Source organism: Pyxicephalus adspersus, chromosome 11 (assembly GCF_032062135.1).
Source record: "Pyxicephalus adspersus chromosome 11, UCB_Pads_2.0, whole genome shotgun sequence".
Classification (NCBI taxonomy): domain Eukaryota; kingdom Metazoa; phylum Chordata; class Amphibia; order Anura; family Pyxicephalidae; genus Pyxicephalus; species Pyxicephalus adspersus.
The window spans coordinates 11,936,656-11,958,415 of NC_092868.1; the positions used below are offsets into that span (position 1 = coordinate 11,936,656).

At 36.4% G+C, this 21,760-nt stretch overlaps 1 protein-coding gene across 1 annotated transcript in view; it reads right to left on the reverse strand.

Moving 5' to 3' along the window:
* The window catches only part of CACNG7 (calcium voltage-gated channel auxiliary subunit gamma 7), a 64,822-nt gene that overhangs the window by 12,168 nt on the left and 30,894 nt on the right, over positions 1 to 21,760 (reverse strand). Inside the window, exons 2-3 of the mRNA XM_072426448.1 lie at positions 15,724 to 15,962; positions 4,294 to 4,380 (exon numbers count right to left, since the gene is read on the reverse strand). Of these exons, the coding sequence (XP_072282549.1) occupies positions 4,294 to 4,380; positions 15,724 to 15,919 (283 nt within the window). The 5' untranslated portion in view covers positions 15,920 to 15,962. The remainder of the gene's footprint in view (positions 1 to 4,293; positions 4,381 to 15,723; positions 15,963 to 21,760) is intronic.

Here is a 21,760-nt window from a genome sequence, read left to right on the forward strand (position 1 = left end):
TGAACCAAAACACTATTAATCTCTCATATTCCATAATTACTTTGTACAGGCCAAAGTGTTACCATATTTGTGTGTTGAAATCTGTGCTAAAATCCCTATCAATGTGCCAAGATAGTGAACTGCTGAATTAAAACGTCCAAGGTGTTCCTTGTGTTGTCAGGAAAAACAATCAACTGGACAAGTTGGCAACCAACAAGTAGGAATAACCCCCCTAAAATAAGTTGGTCTTCCCAAGCTTCTCTCAGTCTTCCACCTATAGTCATTTTACAAACATAAATGCACAAATTTGGTCACCCAAGTGTTTCTGCTTACGGGAGTGTCCACAAAGACACACAGAATGTTAAAGTTTTATAGATGATTTCCCAAGAAAGGAACAGAAAAGCAATCAGCTATGGACAGCACTCCTATCAGGATTCTCCCGTACTCTGTACAAACATCAAGATAAAAAGTGATCCTTGACACATTAGCCTCAGTGATTTTGTCCAAATACTCACATATAGATCAAATATAATCATGCAAAATAACAACATATAATACAACAACGGTACCTATGAACCAGACACCATCACCACTAACAGCTTGAGAATTTAGATTCTCTGTACCTGACCTTTGTCTATACTGAGTGGGGACTGGCATCATACACTACTCTGGAGGTCTGGAGTCTGTGCTGGAAGAAAGAATAGAAGTCAGACCATGGTGCTGTACAGCAATATGCTGGCTGGGAACAGGGTGTCATAAAAAATCAGCTTTATATTCTAGAAATCTTTTTGCAAAAACATAGATCACAGAACTAAAAAGAGCTTGCATCATTTTTTTAGATCTCTTTCTTAAAGTAATGTATTAGGTCTCAGAAAACCCCAAACAAAAGTTGTTAATAATAATAAACAGGATTTATATAGCGCCAACATGTTAAGCAGCGCTGTACAATAAATAGTGGTTGCAAATATTGGACAGACACAGAGAGTGACACAGGAGGAGAAGAGGGCCCTCCCTGAAAGAGCTTACAATCTAAGAGGTGGAGAAGCAGCATATAATAGGACAGAGATATGGATTGGTGGGTGAGTAGTAAAGGTTTTGGGAAACAAAAGAAGAAAGGTAGGCAAGTTTAAAAAAAATAGGTTTTAAGTGCTCTTTTAAATGAGCAGAAAAAAGAAGCAACACGCATAGGACAATGAAGACCATTCCAAAGAGTTGGGGCAGCTCTAGAATTATCTTGGAGCCGTGCATGTGATGGGGTTATGAGTGGGGAAGTCATTAGAAGGTCCCTGGAGTTGTAAAGATAGTGTCTAAGTGAGTATATTTCTATCAGGTTAGAAAGGTAAGTGGGACAAGAGCTGTGGAGGGATTTGAAGGCAAAGCTCAGGAGCTTGAATTTGATTCTAAGGTGAAATGGAAGCCAATTAGATGAGAAATGCAGCGGAAGAAGAGCAGTGGGAAGGATGGATGAGTCTGGCTGCAGCATTCATAATAGATTGTAGAGGAGAGAGTCCAGTTAGTGGAAGACCAGAGAGGAGGATGTTACAGTAGTCCAGACGAGAGGTGATAAGAGCAAGTACAAGGAGTTTGGTGGTCTCAGGGGACAGGTAGGGGCAGATTTTGGAGATGTTGCGTAGGTGAAAGTGACAGGACCTGGAAATGTTCTCAATATGTTGGGTAAAGTAGAGGGCAGAATCAACCCCAAGACAACGTGCCTGAGGGGTTAACAGTGTTAAATTTGTCAGGGGGAGATTTGGAATTCGGTGGGGGGGGGGGGGGGGGGGTAGGTTCTGTTTTACCCTGGTTAAGTTTCAAAAATCTGTCAGCAATCCATGATGAGAATCTAATAAATCTACAGCATATGGAGAATGGTCTTCATCAGAATGTTGTAAATAAAAAATGATAAAGAATGATTTGGCCTACGTAGTTTATTAGACACCAAGTGTAGATCATTTTCTAACATCCCCCAATAGATTTTTTTTCAATATATGCAATATTTAGTAAACAAAATATAGGAAGATAAAATAAAACAGTAAAAATTAGAGTGTCACTTACATTGGTGGTCATTTATTAGGTTTTCTCCCTCTTCCTCCTTCTTATCCCCCCGCTCATCCTCTGTGGGTAGTGGGGGTCTCGGCACCCTGATAGGGGTGCCATACAGCCCTACGTGTGGCTGGGGGATCTGTCCCCCGTCAGCCCAGGATCTAATCCACTGCCTGGTGAGTCACCCCTTGATTGTACATGGGGTGGCTCATTTACCAAAGGAGGATGGGCAGGAGAGGTGAGGGCAGATCCAGCCTCACATTTGCTGGGGCGCATGTGCAGGACTCATCTGATCCCGCTCATGTTCCCTGAATACCTGAAGACGCCATCTCCATGCCCTTATAGGGTGGGAGATGGTTTAACTCCGGTCTCTGCTTAGCTACATACTCTGCATCATTCACTGATTGTCACAATTGTATTTGGCTGCACGCTCTGCAGTTTTTTCCCTTATTCTACCACCAAGGTAAGCTCCCTCTCTAATTTTACTTTACTTTAAACAATTTTATTGAGAAATCCTTGTTTATGGATGCATTTAAAGAAGTTTATTTTGTCACTACCTGACCAACCTTTAATATAATTCATAACACTGATAATGCAATATTTATTTCAGAACCTTAAATCAATCTAAATTAATCAACACTGCTTCCCATCTAATCACCACCGGAGGGCACCAGTAAGTTTAATATTTTTGATAAAATAACATGCATCTCAATATTTATAGTCGTTTTTTTATATGTTATTTTACTATACTTTACAATATACAATTATCACAATTAATACAACCACAACTTATTATATGTTATCACTCACTTTTTATATATATATATATATATATATATATATATATAATATAGTATATATATAATATAAGTATAATATTATATCAGTATACTTACCATCTAATACACTTTATAAATATTTATTTAATCAATCTTGTTCATATAAATCCCATACCTATGGCATATGGTAATAATATAAATAATCATTTATATCATTATATGCATAGTACCTTTTGTAAAAGGATGATAAAAAATGCAAACATGTTTGTGTATTTTTGATAACAGCTCTGCATAGCGGCTCATATATATCCCCTAAAGAAGCCAGACGGCGAAACGCGTCAGGCTTAAGCTGGTTCTTCCTGAAGTATTTTAGGAAATTATGTGTCCAGAATAAGGGGTCAAAAACAGCCCATGACGTTAATGGGATAGACCCAAATTGTGGAAGCTTTTTGCTGTACATAATTGTATGTGTATTGTATCACTTAGCTGAAAGAATGTAGGTTTGCCTATATATGTGATGACAAATATACATTTGGATTTCCGCAAAAAAGCCTGCTTTTCTTCTTTCTTCTTCCTCTTTATTATACAATTGTTGAGGGGGGCGGCAGTATTTGATAGTTAAATAGGAGGGAAAGGAACCTACTACTTCAACAGATACAAGTTCTCTCCCACACAAGTGGTCAATGAGAAGGAGCTACCCTTCATTGATGGTCAGTGGGAGAAGTATATCTTTATATTGGAGAGTAGTGGGGGAAGCTGGAGTTTGTTTGGAGTTAATGAGAATAGCCCTACTGTACCCTGGTGGGCATTGGAAGAATGGCCCGTACCTTGGTAGTAAAGAATAGCAGACATTGGAAACAATGCACTAATTACAGTTTAGGGTCTTGGGAAGAATGGCCTCCTTACACACGTTACTTACCTGAGAATTGGGCGGTAAAGTTTCACTTATTTCAGGCCGCTGTCTGCTGGATAATACTGGCTTCAGAATGATGCAGACATTTAGTCTAATGTCTACCAATACTGACTGCTTAATTTTGCAAAAAAAATGATAAATATGGCCAAATTTCTACTAAAGATCATGTTTTTTTATCATAACTACATTCAGAGGTCTGTTTATAAACTGTTAACAAATTTTACGCAGAGTTTAGGGTGCACATATTTTTCTACCTGGATTTAATTAAAAGATGTATGTATGACCACTCTGATGTTGGAGGACAAGTTTTGTGTAAAATCATTTATGAATAGATCCCTAAAGTGTAAATCTATTCAAATTGGATAACTGAGATGATGCCTGGGAATTTTTGCTTTATAATACTGCAGGGGAAGACGTGGCATATCCTTACTTTCAGTGGTGGACCCTCAGCCATACAACCATTAGTGGTCTAATCACAACTCTCTCGGAGTGAGAGACACTTTCTTTTGTAAATCTTTAATAATATCAATCCACACTAATATTGGAAAACTTATTTATTTTGTGTATGATCTATATACTTACTCAGTATGTTTGCAGTATTTTCCGTCACAATATCTGTATCAGGTCCATGGAAAAATTCTGAAGCGACACACCGACCCTTTTCTCGACCTGCAAAGAAATAAATTAAAACAACTTTAAATATGTGTCCATTAATGGAATCCCAAAACATCTAACAGGACTGTTTTAGATATCTTTAAATGCCTTGGAAACTAATAAGAATTCTAATTCTAGTATGGTAAAATAAAAGGAACAATATGATTGATGTTGGTCAACAAAGATTTTTGGAGACTTGCCACCTTGATAATTAAAGCCAACTAAGATGAATTATGTGGAGTGAACTAGTTATATGGCAGACTGATTAGCTCCTCGCTGTGTCCCCTACTTTTTATTAGCAAGCTTATTAGACTGCAGTAAAACTTATTTGCTCCCTATGAAGCTTCTCATTGCTCACTTTGTACTACATTCAGCCCTGACAGTACATTCTCCCATATCCATCGAGCCGAAAATGTTCAGCCAAGGTTAGAGCCTATACATATCCACAGAAAGTTCATATAAACAGTCTACAAAATGTAGTGCAAAAAATTCAGAAGGGGATACCTCACTTTCCCTATACTGTTGTTCCTAAAATAATCTTTTCAATATAGTTTTTCAGTAAATGGAATATTTATAACCAGTCCATGCTGATCAATGTAGATTCTTGGCCATGTTACATTGACACTAAAGTATATTATAAAAGTAAGACCTCTAGCTATCCTGTATGCACAAAGAGTAACAAAGTAAATACAGCTTGATCAACTGATCAGAGTGTTACAGCCTGGGGGATACAAAGTAAAACAGAGTTCTCATTTAAAGAACATACCATGATCTCACACAGTACATGAATACATAATCAGCTCTTTAGAGGAAAGCTTTATGATGGCTCTGGGTCAAAATTCCAGCAGTGTCTACTTACCTCTATAGAATCTCTCTTTTGCTGGTCTAGAACACTTCAAAATCTCCTTTACTAATGAGAAAGCAATATCCCACTGAATTAAACCAGGAAAGTGGAAAATGAGTCCACATATCTGTTTTGACATCCTTAGCCATCCTTTGACAGCCTTATATTAAGTTATGGAAATTATTCATTGTTCAACTGTCAAAATTGTAAAGTATATCTAGCATGCTGTTTTTTATCTGTCCAAAAATGAGTGTTTACTGACTACAGACACATATGGACTCTTGATGACTGCAGAATAAATACATTTAAACAAAGTGGGCAATGTAAATGTAAAAACTGAACCTGTGAAACCTGGAAAATTATAGTAAAGCAGTAAATGTTACATGTGAAAAATGTCAAAAAAGCCTAATGGAGCTACAGTATTACAACCAGAATTGTGAAGTTTTTGAATAAGATTACAAAGGATATTTAAAGAAGGTAGTTAGTCAGGAAACAAATATCACTATAAACATAGTAACAGTACATAGTCGGGTAAAAATGCACCCCCGATTCTTAGAACTAAATAAAAAAAAAAAAAGAAGAAATTAAAAATCACAACCAAAACCGGGTTAACCTATGCCCAATGGTATTTAGTGGCATCTGTGATATTAGTACATAACAGTGTTACTATATATTATAAATATAACATACTTTATTCATGCAATCACATTAGAAGAATAATTTAAAAATGACCAACAACAAAAAACAATTGTGAGCCAACAGCTCATTATTACATAGGAGATTCGGTGTATCTCTTTTACAATAAAACAAACCTACCTTGCCTGTTCACCATTTTCTTTTAATTATTTGATTCCAGAATAACTGAGAATAACCCGGTAAAGGGAATTAATAAACTCCCGTCATTCCATTTGGCCAATCAAGATGGCCAAAAACCTGAACCCACAAAACAACTGTCGGTACTGACTTCCTCTTCCAATAGGGAAAAGAGATGACATGAGAGACATGGGTCTAGTTCTGTTTTAAAAGCTATTATATACTCCATAAATTACTAATTTACCCTATATATTAATAGTGCCCTATATTCTGTGTGTTTGGAAACACAAGGTTGACTAGAACAAGCTCCAAATTTCTATAGCTCAGCCTCTCTGTATCTAGAAGTTAAACCACTTGTCCTCCAGAACAAAATGTAACCCTCTTGTTTTTACAAATAAATAATTTGAACCACGATTACTTGTAATCATTAAAGTATTCAAATATTCAATAGTATTCAAATAATTGCCTTTTCTAAATATATTACTATTTTGAGGTCTTTTTTTTCAAAGTTAATGTATCTGAATAACTTAGTGGCCCTGCTCTGCGAACTCTCTTCAGTAAGTATTACTTGGTATGGCAGATTTCTTTCTTTTAGGAAATCATCCAAAGAGAACAAACATACTTTCATTTTTGGTCTACTATTATTAAAAAGTGTTGTGGCATGATCTGCCAATAGAGAGTGCTTATGTATATTATTTATATTATTTACAGCTAGAAATGTAGACTTTTGATTGTGGCATTCTCTCACTTCTTGATAAATACTCTGCATTCCAAAGAAAACTGATGTAAAAATGTGTAATTACTCTATAGAAAATCTATAAAATCACTTTGCTAACCTTGCATTTTACTTTACACATCAACAATGATGACAAAGTATGCTATTATTAGGTGTATAAAGATGTGAAAATCTGTAGCAGACATTTTATCCACTCCACAGAGAATGAACAGGGGGTGAAAGCATTTCTAAACATAAATTTGAAAACAAAGCTGATTCTGCATTCTGTAATATTGCAGGTTTATTCATTATCAGGTGATCTGAGAGGAGTACACTTATGTCAAGTTTTTTGGTAATGCAACAACATTTGAAGATAGATAGTAGATGGATAGATCGAAAAAGACAAATAAATGAACACTATTATTCAATTAAATAGATTTTAAATAAAAAGTTGTATAGAATCTGTAAAATGGTTGTATAAATCTAAGAATGAGGTAGCAAACAATACCTGTAGAGAATCCACCCTTACATTCTCCCCAGTGAACCTGAGAGGTCCTGAATAGTGTTGGTCGAAAATCTCACTATTCGATTCGACAGCTATTCGATCCAATAGTGAGATATTGTTCGGGTGATCAAATGCCAAATTTGAACACCACTGAAGTCAATGGTGGGAGAATTCAGGTTATTTTTAGGAACTATTAAGGACTGCAAGAGCAATCAGATTGCTCATGCAGCCCTTTACTAGTTGTATGTGTTCTTGGATAGAGTTTTTCTATCCAAGAACACAGGGAGTCCAAGAACACATACTACTGGACTGCAACAGCAATCCTGATTGCTGTTGCTAGTAGTATGTGGTCTTGGATAGAGTTTCTCTTTCCCAGAACACAGGGCACTAGATGTGATGAATGGGGAAACTTGTCCCCATTCAACCTCTAGTGCCCCAGGGATCACCTGCAGTCACAGCTGTGACCGCAAAGTTCCCACAGTCATGTGACCGTGGGAACTGAACTGCAGATAAACTCTGAAGTTCCACTACCATCCCCGGGGCACTACAGGTTAATTAACCTGTAGTGCCCTGGGGATCGCACACTCTTCTCAATGATTGCAGACAATGATTTCTTACTCTGTAACACGCACAGTAATATTATACAATTGTTACATTTTTCTCACACTGGATAAAAGAACAATGTAACAGATGTATCATAATATTACTATTGTGGAAAATGTGTTACTGAGTAAAGGTGCGTACACACTTCCAATTTTTATCGTTCCAATCGAACGACGAACGATCGATTGGGCAAAAAATCGTTCGTAAACTCAAACGATCGTATCTATTGTGTGTACAATATCTACGAACGATCGTGTCGTTAACTCTATGTGCAGGATCGGTGCTATACGATCGGTCGTATATATCGTGCATGAACGTTCGTCGTTCGTTTTCCAACGATAATAATTGGAAGTGTGTACGTAGCTTAAGAGATATCATGTCATTGTAGGATAACCTGTAAAAAAAATTAGTTAAATAAACACAAACACTCAATAAATTAATTTAACATAAATTTTAATTTTTTAACACATTTTATTCCTTTTTTTACATCCGAATTTTTACCGTCGAATCTCATTTTTTTTTCGGGTCGGGTCTACCCGAATTCAGGTCGAATATAAGGACAACCCAAATTCGAACACAAACACTAGTTCTGAAAATGTGATTATTGTCTTCTGGCAGGTGCACCATGTATGTAACTGAATAAAGGCTTCCAGTGGGGTCACATATATGTTCCCACTGGGGACTGGCACAACTTATTTTAAACAATTACCAGGTCAGACCTTTGCTCCATGATGAGTCAATGTCCCATTGGGCTGCAAGTTAGGTTGGTTGGCTGTCCCGATGTAGTTTAATCAATTAGTACAATGTCATCACAGTTTATTTAGGTTATAACATTCTTAAGGCTCCCACTCTTTTTATTCACAGGTACATGGTGGTGGTGGTACTAACAAAAAATGTTTAAACTACTACTGGGTGAGACTAGAGGAGACTTGTGTATTGATGGTATCAGTATTGATGGTGTATTCAGCTTTGTGGTATCAACCACCAAATTCTATTGGTGGCCTTCACAGTGCCAGAGAAAACCAAGATGGTAAAATTCTAATACTTTAAAACTTGTTTGAGTACTAAAAAAAATGGATACAACTGGTACTTTGATGGTCATGGGATTATTGGAAGGTCCAGCCCCTAAGGAGGGGGCTAAGTGAAAAATATATGATATATGGGAGTACCCACCAAGCTTGTATGGTTTGTGACATTGGTGGTTATAGAATAGATATCGGGAGACCCTGTAAAGGGAGTTATTTAGTTGTAATTCTTTCCTATTGCTGTGTGTAAACAAAATGTTATAATAAAGTTGTGGCAAAAAATATTCCAACCCTTATATGGGTGAACAAATGTTCCTCATAGCAAACATTGACCTTAAGTAAATATGCAATGATCTTTAAAAATCACAGTTCTAATTAAACTTTATTCATATAAGTAAAAAAGCATAAAATGCCTCTAAAATTATTAACAGTAAAACAAATATTTTATCTGCCATAAGTGCTCATCTGAAATAAATGCATGACTAACACCATATGGCAGCCTTTCTCAACCTTTTTATTATGGGGGAACCCATGATTTTACGGAACCCCTGCTATAATTACTATATCTACAGCTCACAGTAAATTAGTATGTTGGTCAGTAGAAAGAATGCCTCTTACATTGCTGCCCAAAAAATAATTGGTACCAATGGTAATTGACCTAAAAGGTTTAAATTTGATAATGGTTTAATGAAGCCCTAGCAACCTCTGGAGGAACCCTAGGGTTCCACAGAACTCATGATCATTGTACAAGTGACTGATAATCTTTAAAGTGGGACTTGCACTAAAACACAAGGTCTGCTTTTATGGAAGCACCCATTTTTAAAATATTTGCAAGAAAATTGTGAAATTAAAAAAAAAACACTATAAAATTGGGAACATTGGATACTGGAGAAGTTGGCTATTATGTTTTTTTTTCATGTTTTATTATTTCTGTATTTAATTTTTTTTATCCATGGGTTGGGGTGCTTTCAGCTAAGTGGAGCTTAAAATATAGTCACAGGTACTTTTTAAGTGTTGCAGGTTGAATGTAGGTAATATAAAATATACATGTTTAGTAGAGCCTTGTTGATTTGTATAGTTGTCAGTAGGTAAGTCATGAAATTTATTGTCAAAATGGAGTGAGCTTAGGTTATTAGCTACTTTTCTCTGAGAACTTAAGGCTTCCTTTCTCTCTTCTCCAAATGTCGGTGTTCTGGAGCACGGCTCTTCTTTACTCTGCGTGATCCGTCTTGCAGATTTTTAATTCTGGCCTCAAATTACTTTCAATCTTTTATACTAGAAGTCTACCAGACAAATAAAAATTCTGGCAAATGAGCAGCCTGTCACATCTAAAAAGACGTTACATTATTTTGTAGTCTGTCGCAGTGCTCACTGATGGTGCTGCTGTTCCACCATACAACAAAATAATCCACTTAAGCTAAAAGGTGTCACATGAAATTGATGCATCACTTCAAGTGCAGTAAACCTATTTGAAATGTCATAGACAACCACCCCATGTTATCACATTATATAGCTTATTACTTGCCAAAGTGTCATTCCCTTTAAGGATCACAACCCTTTCTAATCATAGGCAAGTCACAGCTGCTTTTACCTCTAGCGGTGCTCTCTCCTTGGCCAACAAAACAATATGCTTTGTAATGCACTCCTATTTTAGATGAAGTTATGCTGACTTTTTCTTTCAACATTGCATTACTGTCTTCTTCCCATAAAAGTTACATGAACATTCACATTTTTCTTTTCTAAATACCTTTACTAACCTTTTCTATAAGTTCCTTTCAACACATCAGTATTCAGTGCACTGGCAACCTTATTTTAAGGAATATGAATTTTAAACTGGAATTGACTTTAAGTCCTGTAGATAAAGCTATAGCTTTAGCAAGCATTTATTTTTGACTTTTATTTTTATTTATTTTTGACTTTTAGACTATTATTTATTTTTGACATGACTTTTACATTTCACTGCTTTTGTTATATTTTTATGATCACATAACATATACAGACTGTCTTTACCTGTATGGGGGCTTTATGTATTTTATCATTTTTACCCAACATTCCACTTTGCTGAAAAGTATATCGTAGGGTGAAAGGTGTAACATCATTGATACAAGCCATATGTTATTAAATGTTGTAAAGTTTTACTGGTTGTGTCTTTTTGCCCTGCTTGTACCATTTCCTATTCTAGAGTCAAGCATGGGTAGTAAGGAAAAAACTGCATTTTTGAAAAGTACAGCAAGTGCCCTCTGAGCCCTCAAAAAGCCCTTAATCGCTCACTCTTCAACACCCCCCAAATTTTGCAATGCCCCCTAACTGCTTACAGTGCCCCCAACCTCCAACAGCGACCCCCCCAACCCTTACAAAGCTTCCCGCTGACTCTTCTCCAGCTCCATAAAAAAATGTGGGTGTCCAGAATATTTTGGCCACTTTTCAATAGAAATTGAAGTATTATGATGGCCACCCAACCCACCAAAGTACATACACATGTATTGTGTTGCTGTGCAATGGCCAAAAAATAGTTAAATGTGCTTTTTTGGGTTGTACACATTCCAAGGGTAAAGACGAATGGGGAACAGTACCATAATGCATGTTGATTTATCAAACAACATGCTAGTAGGTATTATATATTTAGGACAGGTAGGTAGTTAATATATTTCGGACAAACACCTAAACTCTTAACCTCATTAAAAACAATAGATTTCTAATGCCTTTTGATGTCACATACACACTGTTTAAAGATGAGCCTCACTTACTGCAGATGGCACCTAAGAAACATTTGACCAGTCCAGAGGGAAGGATGCCAGCACCAACTGTCCACTGTTCACTGCCAGAATCAGGAAGGGTCTCACCTATTTTTGAACTTTTATAATAAGAAGTCAGTGGGTGATTCAATCCATCGGCATCCATTTATAACTGAAATATAAATTTGTCTCTCTATTTGTCCCCCTATACCCTAGCAATTTACTACAATATACTGCAATGCAGAGTTCACTAGCTGCTAGTATGTTGGGCTAATACCAATTAATACCAACAAACTACAGTGCAATCTTTTTAAAGCATTTACATAACACCACAATCTGACCCTTCAGGATATCCTTAGTCCTTTTATGTGTATACCTATAGCCTATATCCAGTTGTCTTTCCTTGACCCATTCAAAGAGACAGAAATGCTGGAGTCCACAGATCACATACACGCACCAGGAGACTATATAAACACATTTACAAATGCAATTTAATAGCAAAGGGATGCCTTGATCCATTTAATGTTTATTTAAAAAGCCTTATGACTTTCTATAAATCTTGCAGCCAGGAAGCTGCAGACGTGGCTATGGAAGGCAGGAGTGCCAACCCATCTCTAGGTAGTAATGGTGGTAAATTACACATTTGTCTTTGACCCAATTGGGCAGATTTACCATGTGTTTCTGTATCAGTGACACCCATATTAGAGATTGACAGTGGGGTTGTCATTGGAAAGGGAAGACACCAACAGCAATTAATACCATTATCAGAAGTTCTAACATCCATCAGATACTAAAAACCTTTTGGTTTGTGCAATATTACAGACATTACCCAGTAAAATGGTGGGAAATCTTTATAAAAGGACACCAATGGCAGGGAAGACCCATCTGAGGTTTAACCTTTGCTTGTCTAATCAATAACAAAATAAAAAGCTTTGGGTGGAGATGAGCTATAATAAACCCCCATACAGTAAACAACCCATAAATAACTTATGTATAGACAATATACAAACATTTACTGACATTACAAATGATTTATGCACACATTCTGTTTGTGATGGTCTTTATTCATTGATAGTAATTTGTGCTTCAGAGCATATTGAAATTACATATTTATGACAAGTAAACAGTGAAAAGCTAAATTCTCATCCTGGAAACATTAGAAAAATATGGAAGTATATTACTCTAGTAATTACTTCCTGCTATACCGTGGACGAACAAATATATGAGGGTAAATAGCTCGAATCACAGATCAGATAATTTAAACTTTCTGATGCAAACACATGTGGTGAAAAATAACCATAGAAAACTAAATATTTATTACATTTCAATAGATTAGCATAGTAAAACAATGTTAGACGAGTAATTCTTTTAAAAGCAGCCCATCTCCTATGGTAGAGTCATCCAAGTGAGGGAACCACTCACACTTATAGGGGTCTGTTTAGAAAGCAGTGAATCTGATGTTCACTAAAATATTCTCTGGTGTGGAATCCTACAGGCCCATGTATTCCAATGGCAGCAATTATTTCTCTACCAGAAATAGAACCCCATAGAGTTGCACCCTTGCTAGCTAGAGGACATACAATTCAGCATGTTAATAATAATACACTGGTATAAATTTATTAAGGTACATTGGGTGGGATTGGTGTTCTTGGGCATGGGCACTGACCATTAAGCCCTGCTGTCTGGCAAGTTCCCCATCCACACACTCCGCTTGATTATCACAACTTTAATGGCAGCTATTACTATTTACACAGTTTATTCCTTTAATTTAAAGTGGACATAAACTAAAATATTCATTTAACATAAAAGGGTAGACAATCCTTTTATAAAATATAAAAATTACCTTTTTTTGGGGGGAGGGGTTTGAAACCTTTTTAAAAAAGGGTAAAGCCCCTCCCCTGTGAATGGGAGCGCAGAACCACTTATGATACATCTGTCATAGATCCCAGGAGGCTTCTGAGCTAAATAAAATGCCGATCTCATGCATGCACAGGGAGATCAGCATTCTTCTTTTCACTTGTCTATGTCACCCAATCTCATGCCTGGGCAGTGCAAGATCGGGTGACGCAGGAAAAAGAAAGGTAAAGGAGATGGGGGTGCCCAGCGCTTCCTCTAAAGGAGCATACAAGGACGAAGTGGGACCCGATCCAAACTTTCAGGATCTACAGATCTGCAAAGGTAAAGGGGAGTGAGTTTTTTCCAGTTTTGTTCTGATTTAAGTAGGATGTTTTTTTGATTGAATGTTAGACCAGCTCTTACTGAAAGAACAGACTTTCAGTCTTTCTTTAAATTTTACTAAAACAGTATATTTGTAAATAGCACAGAAATTGGTATTTATGTTTGATTGAATTAATGAGCTTTGAGTGGCTCTAGAAGTTATATGAGGATATACTCAGGCACCTGGAGATCAGAATTTAGAAAATGCTTTTAATAACATTCATAGCTAATGCATAAACATTTCCAAACTTGAAAGAACTGAGATATTTTATATGTGATGCTTTTAAATAATGTAGCTTGCACTTACAATTTTTCTCTAAATAAAACCCCATTACTAACACCAATATTTATAAGCAGTGTATAAATCCATGATGATTACTGAGATTTGCTTCTTGAAAAAAGAAATATATAATTGAGCAGCAAGCATCAAAGAATCGAGCCCTTCAAAGATAGAAGACAAAGCTAACTGCAATATAAAAGCTGTGTAACAATTAGAGCATGGCCAATTAGAGCAAAGCCAAAAGTTAAGCCTTTCTTCTTTGACATGCTAGTGAGCAAATTGGGTGTTGCACACAGCTTTTTTTCACAAAATAAGTAAATTAATGTAAATTATGCGTTATCCTGATTCATGTAACAGTCATCATTATGGGAATATGAGAGAAGCAACTTTTCATACAATTCCGTTAAGGCAAACACAGAATGCATATTTTAGGTAGCTTGTAATATCTTGGAGATAAACATATTGTATTTTTGTGTGCAGCTAGGACTAAGAAATATATTTGAAAAATATATATTGTGCCATCGCTTGAGGGTATTGTTACAAGTAAAAATTATTATAACCAGGCTGCTGTAAAGAAAAGTTGTGATTTTGTCTTGGTACAGCTTCTGCAAATTTATTTTACTGCAGTGAAATAAAACAGAGGGAAGAACAGGGTAGCTTTAGACTTGGCTGCCCAGCTTGGTTCAGAACTAGGCAGCTCCAAAGTATTCTCCAGAATTATTATATTCTTTTTCCTGATATTGTCATTGTTTAGGAAAACGGCCACAACCTGCTGCTGTTTGGATAAAAAATAAATGTGCATGCCATTAGGCACATGTGGCTTTAGTAACCAATTGAGAGTTGTTGCATTACAAATTTGCACAATACTGCACCATAGAATATCACATTGCCAAAGATCTGGGCATGTAGCATCCAAGCAAAATGTCCAAACTACATAGGGAAAAATGGAAGTGACTCCAAAATGCCATATAGTGGAGGCAACTAGTACTTGCCAAAGACTGGTTCTATGGTGTGAGGTGCAATTACTCTTGAATGCAAAGAGGTCTCTGGAAAATGTTTTGAGTGAAACCCAGGATATATGCAAGATACCAATTAGTCAAAACAATTTAATGAATCATAAACTTTTAAAAAAGCAAGCCAATGCATTTTAGGTCCAACAATCACCTGATGATGCCTGCTTTTCAACAAGGGCAAACGATGCCTATTGCAGCACTTCCATCCAAAGACATTTAAGCTTGATGAAACCTTTATCCAAGAGTCATGCCTTCTAGTCCTGACCAGATATTAAAACTTTATTAAAAGGAGACTTTAGTAACCTCCAAATTACAATGACATTCCTCTTGCCTGTAGACAATTCCCTTGCCTATGATAAAGCACTGCTTTTTAATAACAGTACATCATTTTTGAAGAATTATTATTACTTTTTATCTTTATAAAGTGGTGAGAATATTACACAGTGAATGTAGATGAACAACTGAAGGCTACCAAAATCGGGCCTTGAAGCCTATATTCCCATCCACAGCTCTCCATGCTGGACCCCAAGCATAAGTCCCATTAACAGAAACATATAATTATACAGGCAGCACTTCATTGTGAATCACTGTAACAATGACAGACTTACCAGCTACAAAACACACCCTCCAGAGTCCTGCATGTAATGCCATCTTAACTTCAGTAGTTTGATTCTGAGGTAGAACGATTCCTTCTTCCATGTACAGCCAGTAATCAGTGCTAACGGCTATACCAACAAGAAGGAGACCACACGCTCCAAAGACGCTACTGAGTAGGGTCAGTGCACGACTGCTGCAATTACTCATTCTAGGAGGCAGGGAGAAGACAGTCAACGGTGCTGTGCTGTACCTGCAAAGTAATAAAGATCAGGAAAATGTACATTAGTAGTGTGTAAATAGATATTTATGTTGTATATATTTGTGTATAATTCAAGATTTTTTTTGCCCTTAAAATGCTTTTAGAATTTTGGTTTATACTTGGGTCACATCAATAGATGGCACTGTGTCCTAAAGTGTGTAACAAACTCATAATAGACTTGTTACACATGTTACACAAGGACACAAAGCCATCTATTAGTGGCCGTCAACCATGCTCAAAAAATCATTTAGGAGCAGGGGAAAAATATGTATACAGACATTAATGCACATACAGAGTCCATGTGACTTTTTACCTTTGTGACTTTTGTGAGTATTTTTTACCTTTTAAATAGATGTTTAAAACCAACACACCATGGATACATGTATTCACATTTTTTTTTTTGTATTGAATACCATATTGAATTTTAGGATCAATGGCCATGTTTTGTGTTGTAGGGTTACACTTAAATCAAAGTAGGTTACCTGAATAAAAAGCCCTAGTAAAAAGAACTTCCTTCCTTTTTTCAGATTGGTTTACACTCAAATATATACAGTAAAAAGCAATATACAAACACAAAGAAAACTTCATTAAAACTTATAATCTACATCTCCATCTCCAACTCCTCCAAATATCATTCACACTACAACCATTTGTAACTGCCTACCTCTTTAACACACACTTCCAGTTTTTAACTGATTTTAGTAGCACAGGAGTTGTTTACCATGTCACCCGATAACTTTGTTTTCAGCACTGTCCATATCTGCACAGTAAGACCCTAGTTACTGGAGATGCAAAGAGTTGCCCCATCTAAAAATCTACTAGGGATCACTGTATGCGATGTGGATGGAGAGGCTAAAACATTGGAGAAGACCATTGCTAGGCTATTAAGATATGTAAAAAGATGGGGTGGAAGGATTGGTGTAGATTAGTTCAAGAGGGCTATAAAGAATAGGTTTGAGAAGTACAGTGGAAAGTTAAGCTTTGATGAAGCTATAAAGTCAATAAAGTATATAGAGTATTTTTTGCATTGCAGACTAGTCAACATTAACTGTTACACACATCTATATAATCACAGGCTATAAAAATTATTACAGAACTTGAAGACTTCAAATAGTAAAATATATTGGCAATTTACTCCAAAGGTAAGCATACAAGCAAGATGCAGTACTTTAAACAAAATTCTAGTCTTAGCGTCTGTCTTGTACAGTTATGCAGGCTCCTCTCCTATACTGAAATTTCTTGCCTTCATAGTCGTTTTAACTCCCCTTCCCTTCTGTACCTGGCCTACCCTTTTCATTTACTGAAGTTTAGTTGGGGGGGGGGGGGGGTGTAACATTGCATTTGGGTGTTACAGCAACTTCCTATTTTCAGAAAGCTATATACAGCACCCTCCTGGCTTCTTCAATTATCCATGATCTGTCTACACTGCATAAAAAAACAAAAAGACCTATTGATCATGTCACTGTATATAAAGTATGGCATGTAACAAAAACAGAAATCCGTTTTAGTTAGAACAGAAGGGTATTTTAATAGTTTTGAAAATAGCATGCTAATAAGTAGGGACCATGAAAGGCACAATAAAAGCAGAATACATTTTAGCTTTAAACATATTTGTCCCTAAAGGAAAACGGTAATGGCTTTGGGTCCATTTAATTCAATTTACTACTTTAAAGTTTAGAATCTTGTTTCCTATATACATTTTATACGAGGTTGTCATGTAATTCAATGAGTAGAGAACAAAAGATTTGAAATCCTCTCTTAGACTGCTTGTTGTAACCTGTGCAAAATAAAGGCATAATTTTATTTATTAAATTATACATGGCATTAAGTAAGGCAGATTTGGTAGCTTTGCATTGTAAAAAAACAACACATAATAACTCCTAATTCTCAGTTAAAGTAACATTATTGCATAACCTTACACCGAGAAGACCGAGAGACTTCTATCTAACACTTTTCTTTTCCACATGTCACACAATCCACATAATGATGCTTTTTTTTCTGAGAATTTGCATAGTAATAAAATAGGTGTTCTGTGAGGATAAAGTTGTAAAAATGTTTAAAGAATAAGTGTACCTGTGATAAAAAAAAAGAATAATGATGTGTTCTGTTTCTCAATCCTCATGTCCACAAATGACACTGTATGAACCATATATCTTGGTTCTAGAACATAGTTACTCTGGAAATTGTAGTTTCATCTGATTTTTTTCATTAATCAAACACTCTCAGTTTTAGTCAACAAAGGAATTTTAAAAAGTAAATGTTCCGTAACCCACATCAGTCATCTAGGTTTGAACTATGTGGAACCATCTTTATTGGGGCCCCTACACCTGGGTTGTCAGTTGTTTCAAAGGATAATAAAATTCCCTATACCAAGTAGAAAAAGTTATTTATTGTAAAAAATAAATTTTACCTCCCTGGCGGTATTCCCGAGTGTGGCTTGGGGTTATTTTTCAGTACCTAAAGCCATAACCTGTGCCACACTTGGGGTGACATTGTAAAGAGCTTACCTGGTCCCCATGAGCCCACGGCGTACCCTGGCAATGCCTGCCCGGAATTTGTGTCCCCTGGCCTTGCATCCCCTGCTTAATCAAAAGGTCGAGTTAGCATGGGGCTGGGGACATAACCTGGCGGGAGATATAAACAGAATGTACCAGTTTGACATTAAAAATTACTGTTATAATCAGACCGCCAGGGAGGTTAAGCCATACAAAAATTTGCTATTGGTTCCCATATTTTTCTTTCTCAAGCTATCTATAGTTTATTTATAAAATAAATGTTTTAGCAGCTATCTATAATTACATAAATCCACACGATCTTCTACTCAATCAGTTTAAATTGTAATGTCTGCTGAAACTGCTATACAAAATTCTTGGTGCAAATTGTGCACTGCATGAGGACTCCATACCCTTCTTAGCCACAAGGGACCCACTGATGGCTACATCTGCCAATGACTCAGGTCTGTACTGAGGTCTGCACTGAGGGTTTGTTACAAGGGTCTGTCAGTGAAGTCTACATTGGGAATTGCAGTATTGGGGCCATGATGTGTAGACAATCTAAAAGAGTTACTATATTACTAAGTTATGCAGTATGCAAGATATGATTTTTGAATTTTAGAATAGCATAGAAATTAGTTTATTAAATTAGTTTATAATTGTTGACCTTTGTAAACTCGCCTTCCTGAATACTGGATTTCACATGGAAAAAGTCTTGTCTAAAGTCCCAATCAAGATCTTAAATGTGCATCACTGCCTCTTATGTAAGGAATGGTGTTCCTGAAGTGTTCTCTTTTGCAGGGTATAAGAAGTCATGGGCATAGACTTCCTTGGCACCCTGGAGAAGCCATATTCTTTGATTTTGGTATGGGGCCATTGGGTATTTGCAAAATGAAATTTTACCAAATAATCTCTAAGCCGTTGGTAAAATAAACCTTGCATAACCTTGCTTAACTTTGTTAAGTGAAATAACCCCTATTTCATGAAATGAACTCAGTATGCCAGTATGTCTTATATTTAGTAAATCATACTATTAGTTACCAATAAGGGTGCAACTGAAGCACATGATTTAAAAGCTAATGATACAGCACCTAAATTCCCCTGACAACATCTTCTAAAGTGCTTGCCTTTGCTGGATGGAAATAAAAACAGCTGAATTTTTTACAATAATAACTTTTCAGGTCTCAATATTATCTTACCAAACGGTCTTGTATAAAAGAAGACAACATTTTGGCTGCAATGATACTTTATAAGAGGTTTTAGTAAATGTTTGCCCTATGTGATGCAAATAAAGGTAAAAATAAAAGGTGTTAAAACCTAAACAAAGAGAAAACAAAAATTCATTAAAACTGTGCCAACTTAGTAGGACTTTAAAGTGTATATGTTACCCTTGTCTACCATTATTAGTTTAAAGTGTATGCAAGGGCAAACGTTGGATAAAGTTGGACAAAATTACATTTGCAACCACTAGTGAGATATACCTTTTTATTGGTCCCGGTAATCATTAGTAAAACAGAACGTTTGGGAAAACCAATATTGATGCAATAGCCTGGAGGAAAATTTCCCTTTCTTAAAAAGGATTTCTTCTCATTGCTCATCTTTCTACTAGCGTGCAGAAAGCAAGAAGTTACCCAATAGGGGTTTAACCCTTCCCTGCTCTATACAATTAAGAAAACATTCAGTTAAAATTTTTCCTGATTTAGATGAAAGTTGCAAAACCTTTTAAAATATTTAATTCTGCCTTTGTCTGGGAAGATTCACCATTGCTGGAGATAGAAAGCATTAGGAAATTCAAAATATGAAATTAAATTTCAACAGGAAAGCCAAGAAATTGTTCCCAGGTGATATTGCAAAGACTAATCAATTTAGTTAGTGATGCTATTATAGCAGAACATCTATCAATTAGTGACATGGTTGTGAAGGGTAAACCTTGATAGACATGATTGATTTGGTTTTATATTTCTGGAAGACATAGCTGACAATTTGGGGACAATGGGCCTAATTTATTAAAGCTCTCCAAAAGCTGGAGAAGATAGATTATCATGGGAAAACCTTGGTGATCCAGTAAACCTGGAATGGATTTCCTGAAAAAAATATTTGTGCTTAGTTAGCAAATGTTTTCAGTCCTGGGCCACATCCATTTGAGGTTTGCTGGATATTCCAGGTTATTCTATCTTCTCCAGTTTTGGAGAGCTTTAAAAATTAGGCTCATGGGATTCTAAGGAGCTTTCAGACTTCACCATGAGTCTCTCACAACAAACTCCCATATCTTTTTTGGGGACCCAATGTGTAAAGAAGATCTGTCCCTCAAATTTAGGGACCCAATATTGAGGGAAGGCAAGTGCATTTTACAGGAAGGGGGAAGATGCACACTCTATGTCTTCTTGTTAAAGTCTAAGTATCAGCCTGGTCTTCTCCAGAGCCTCTAGTGGTGAGGATGTTGCTCTGCAGGCTGATAGCAGATTGCTATCACACAAATTTACACCCAAACAGGGTTAGCGATGAAGGATAGTAGACAGATCAAGTTTAAAATAGTGGGTGAGACAAAAGACAATGTCAGTGTGGCAAGCAGAGGCAAGGGAACGGTAGTTCAGGCAGATCCAATGAAGACGAGAGGCAAAGGCACAAATATGAGGTGAGGGTCATACAGGCTCATGTCAGATCAGAAACAAACAACAGATCATCCTCCAGAAGTGTAGAAAGCTGCAGCCTTACAATTAACACATAACTCCTGACACCTGTGTGCAGTGAGCTAGGCTCCAGAAAAAAATCTCCCTCCAATGGTGAATAGCGGTATAACAGATTAACCATTTCACTGCCAATCTCCCTCTGGTGGTGGGTGGGTGAAATTACATGGTATGATAAACTATTCTGTTCTTTCCCAGGCATACACAGCATGTATGGTTGAAATTAAAGTAGAACTATTTATGTTTTCTCTGCTTAGCTTTATTTTTTTATATTGGTATATGTCTCCTATGCTAGTGCAGTGATGATGGTCGAAAAAATAAATAGGGTAAATTTACCGTGGGGGAGAAAGACAATTAAAAAATTCTGGAAGGTAATATTACCCTACAATACCGAATCCACAACTAGAAAATAATTGCTTGCTTTTTTAACAATATTACATACCTAATTATACATTTTCATCAAAATGTATGGTTTACAGCAGACAGGAAAAAGTGGTGTTTTTTCACAGCCTTCAACGTTTATTCCTGTGACCCTGAGCCAGTTCAGAAATTTGAACTCAATGAGGGCCATATATTAATGGTTAAACTTCCTTATGTATGCTCCTCCTTT